The sequence below is a fragment of the Asterias amurensis genome, chromosome 6, assembly GCF_032118995.1.
Source record: "Asterias amurensis chromosome 6, ASM3211899v1".
NCBI classification, from domain to species: domain Eukaryota; kingdom Metazoa; phylum Echinodermata; class Asteroidea; order Forcipulatida; family Asteriidae; genus Asterias; species Asterias amurensis.
In genome coordinates, this window is record NC_092653.1 from 22877639 (window position 1) to 22881560 (window position 3922).

The 3922-nt window shown below is 38.1% G+C and overlaps 1 protein-coding gene across 1 annotated transcript; it reads right to left on the minus strand.

Annotated features, from left to right (window-relative positions):
- Positions 1-214: 214 nt before the first annotated feature.
- Positions 215-3631, minus strand: LOC139938672 (lactadherin-like). Its single transcript, XM_071934284.1, has 6 exons — positions 3505-3631; positions 3084-3220; positions 2268-2529; positions 1543-1874; positions 668-806; positions 215-468 (listed from the first exon to the last, which is right to left on the minus strand). The coding sequence occupies exons 1-6, from the start codon at positions 3629-3631 to the stop codon at positions 215-217; spliced, it is 1251 nt and encodes a 416-aa protein (XP_071790385.1).
- Between the last annotated feature and the right edge of the window lie 291 nt (positions 3632-3922).

Consider the following 3922-nt stretch of genomic DNA (forward strand, 5'->3'; position numbering starts at 1 on the left):
CGTTTTTGTGATTTCGCTCATAGTGATCGATAGAAAAACTGTGTTCGTTTTTACGATTGGCACTCGTACTATATGTTTTTGAATTCCTTAGGACTTTCCCCACTTACATAAATGACAGATATCAATACTAAAACTGCGTAAGAGCCCCTCTTTAATAAAGTAGAAAATATAATGGGAGAATTGGTTGCCTCATACAAGAGAAATGCAACGTACTTTATTTATTACGACGCATTTTCATTTCGGTCTTTACAATTTGTCTTCCTTGCCAAGTAAACCAACGAATACCGCGATACTCGATACCCGAAGCGTTCGCTTGATGCGAGTATTCGCCGTTCAGGTTCGATTCCACTGCACAGTCATCGAACCACCAACCTGCCTTGACGAGACCTGCACAGTTTTGACCATCGTTGTCATTGTCGTTGTCGTAGGTTGAGAAAGTACGGCCATTCAACGACTCAAAAACACCACCTGAGAAGAAATATAGAAAAACTTAAAAACGTGTAAACAACGCGTCGTGAATGCTTAAACAATTTTAGTCACTCTAAAAAGTAAAAATGGTTTCTGGTATTCAAAGGACCTAATAGAACCAAGCCAAGAAATCCACAAGAATCGGGCTTCCCAATTTGAATTCAGTCGATCACAGGTTTTGCAATATTGACAATCATACCTTTGCAACCAATGAGCTCAATCCGCATTGTTGGCCATTTCTCATATGTTGTCGGTCTAATGCGAATATACCGTGCTTGGATAGGCTCGTCTAACATGCTTGTAACGGGGGTTTCATGATCCGTATTGCCATCGAACTCCTGCAAAGGAACCCATTTTCGTATTGTTTTTAAATTTTGTTTATGTATCCTGGTGTCATGTGTTTTCAGTAGGATAACAGGAAAATTGTTCACAATAAAAAAAATATTAAAAAAATCATATATCCAGCTTGTTTACAATGATACTTGCACTTAGTCGTGTGTTGAAATCTTTTTTTTTCTGTTGGGAGAGATAATCCACTATTTACAGTGCCAATGACATTGGAGCGACGTCATATGTTTTCAAACCTTTCATTGGTTGGTATTTTATTGACTATTCAGAAGCTAGCATGGCATGCAAGATAAGCGTTCTCAAATGTAAAATGTTCGAACCGTTGACAATTGAAAAAAGTACATAAGGTGATTATTATGTTGTCGTTGTTTCAAGTCAGTATGATTAATTCCCATCCACTTTAACTTTTGATATATTTATTGATTATTATTACTAATATCATTTTTTTATTTTTTATTTTTTATTTTTACTTTTATTGTTATTGTTATTTTTTTTTTTTTTTTTTTTTGGGGGGGGGGGTACTTTCCATTCTGAAGGATTTTATTTCATGCTCATTTGTGTTTATGTTGTGTTATCTGACATGAGTTTGCTTGAAAATGCTTTCAGTTCAGTCTTCTGAACAAACTGATATTGTGTGCAACAAAACATACTTTAAAAAAAAATATATATATAACAAAAATATCATGGTATTGAAAGAACCACATATTCGAATCACATTGCACTCACCTTTGCTGTATCCTGCGATGTCCCGCCAACGTAATGCCATTGGCTCTGGTGAGAACTATACTCCACCGTGTACTTCTTTACCCACTCCCCATCGCCGGAAGTGTAACTTCCCTGCATAATGACACCTTCGACCTGGGTTTGTGTCTTTAGATCCACCTGGAACCATTCTGCATTGTCTGTTTCCGGGCACCAATTGCCATCCACACTATTTAGCCGCCCATTACCCCCAGAACAATAAACCAACTCCCTTTGGTAAACACTTGATGATGTGATGCTCGAGTCAGGGATGGTGTTGTCTTCCATCCCAAGACGTTGGTGACAGGTCCCATTGACTGAAAAAGCAAAACACGGTCGTTGTAAATAACGTCAAGAATCATTTTATTTTATTCTTTTCACAAGGGAAGGTGGGACTCAAGAATGCAACCTTGCCTTCCAGTTCAAATTGAATGTTTAAGTTTTCACATAATTCATATCTCAAAAACTACGTATAATTTAAGCATATTTAGTAGTAGTTAATAAAAAGTCGAGTGTTCTTAAAGTGTTGCACAGCTAGATGACAATTTCTTCGACATTGTAGGTGAAATTTAACAATTTAATGTTAAAAAATGAAAAAAAAACAAAAAAAAACAAAAACAAGTGGCTCGGGGTTTATTTGGGCATATTTTGTGACAATAACCTCATTAAACCATTTTAGCAATAGACCCAAGCAGTACAATCCAATATACCTGTAGGTTCAATTACAGAGATTCCAATACTGAGGGCGTACTTGTCTCCTGTAATGCTGAAGGGTGATGTCATTAGAGACATTTTCTGACCCTCTTCATCTGTGAGATCCACACGGATTGTCCAATTAGATCCATCTTTAGTCAGCAGACGAAGTGCTTCATTTCCAAGCCAGAACTCGCTGCCGACATCACCAAATCCTTCTTTGTACTTGAGCCAAGTCCGAGTGAAGTTCACAGACCCGTCGTGGCGTCTTTGGAAAACCTTTGAATAAAATCAATAGAGTGCGCCCCATTTAAATGAGTATGTGATGCTTAAATTGCATTAGCAAAATATCTTGCCAAAATGGTTGACTGGTCGATCCCCTGTCGTTATCATCAAGGAAAAATACATACTAATGTATTTATATTCACGAGTGAACGGACTGCGAATGGACTCCTGATGAAATGAATGCGATGTCGCGTAATTCACGAGCCTTAAATTGTGACGTCAGATGTACAGACTATCAGTAATGGTATCTAGATCTCTGCAAGCATAATTTGTTTAATTTTAGAGAAGAGAACATGACCGGGAGGAATTAGCAGGGTGCTATTTGTTTCGGGTGCAGATGCAAATGTTCACCCAAGTATCACCAAGGTTCAATTTTGTGCCCACACAGCTAAAATTCTATGTGCACACCGTTTGCTTATTTTTCACTAATAATCTGATTTGGTGGGATGTAGTTCAAGTGACATTTGTGTTTTGTTCTATTGTCATACACACTACGTATACTTAATTGCCGGGACTGGTTGGTGCTGTTTTTCAATCATTTGACTTACCAACCAGCCTTTGTCATCTTCCATATGACAGTAGACATCTTTCTTCTCTTTCATGCCTGTATGTGACTGTATACTGATCGGGTAAACTCCACTGGTAGCGCTACCGGCATCAAACCAAGCTTGACAGTCAGCATGTTCTGAGAGAGAAAACAAAACACCCCCAAAACATCGATTTTTTTAGGGACATTTTAGCTTGAACTGCATTGGGAATTTTTTTTCCCCAAAATGCATTTGGGAAGAATTATTTCTTTTTAAAAGTTGGCCCGATATGTCAGGACCAAAATGCAACCCCCCCCCTCAAAAAAAATGGGGGAGAAAGAAAAAAAAGAGCAAAGAAGAAGAAGAAGAAGAATACACGAATGGAGTTTTTATACAGGCCTGATAGATAAATGATCCAACTCGACCATAGAGTAAAACTAACCTATAGTCTTTTTGGTTACCACGCTTTCATCATGACATTCGAAATAGTCATGAATCTCTTCTACGTCATCAGTGAACAGCGGTTGGTCGGTGTAGTATGGTTCATAGGATCTCTTCGGTTCTATCATGTTGACTCCCCCTGGTAATAGAACAGCACAAGAGCAGCGTTCTTGTTGGGAACTAGGCATCACCCATCGGAGCTTTCCTTCATGGTCCGGCTCTTGCTCAAAATAACACGTCTTCTGTGCTCCTGTGCCTAAACAAAGGAATACGATGTTATAGAAATGTATGAAGCTATAGCGTGTGGCTCTTTCGTAAGAGAGCACATTTTTTCAAGCCTTCTACATGTCATAACTTAATTATAAAGATAGCGAGAGTTACAAATTACAATGTCTGTAAATGGATTTGTGAATCATAAA

What these genes read in the sequence shown, in the direction of transcription:
- LOC139938672 (XM_071934284.1), bottom strand. Translation starts at nt 3,631, where the DNA reads ATGATAGAACCGAAGAGATCCTATGAACCATACTACACCGACCAACCG. An exon ending in CTCTGTAATTGAACCTACAG is followed by an intron (nt 1,875 to 2,267) that starts GTATATTGGATT and finishes TTGCTTTTTCAG; the next exon opens with TCAATGGGACCTGTCACCAA. An exon ending in CATCGCAGGATACAGCAAAG is followed by an intron (nt 807 to 1,542) that starts GTGAGTGCAATG and finishes GTTCCTTTGCAG; the next exon opens with GAGTTCGATGGCAATACGGA.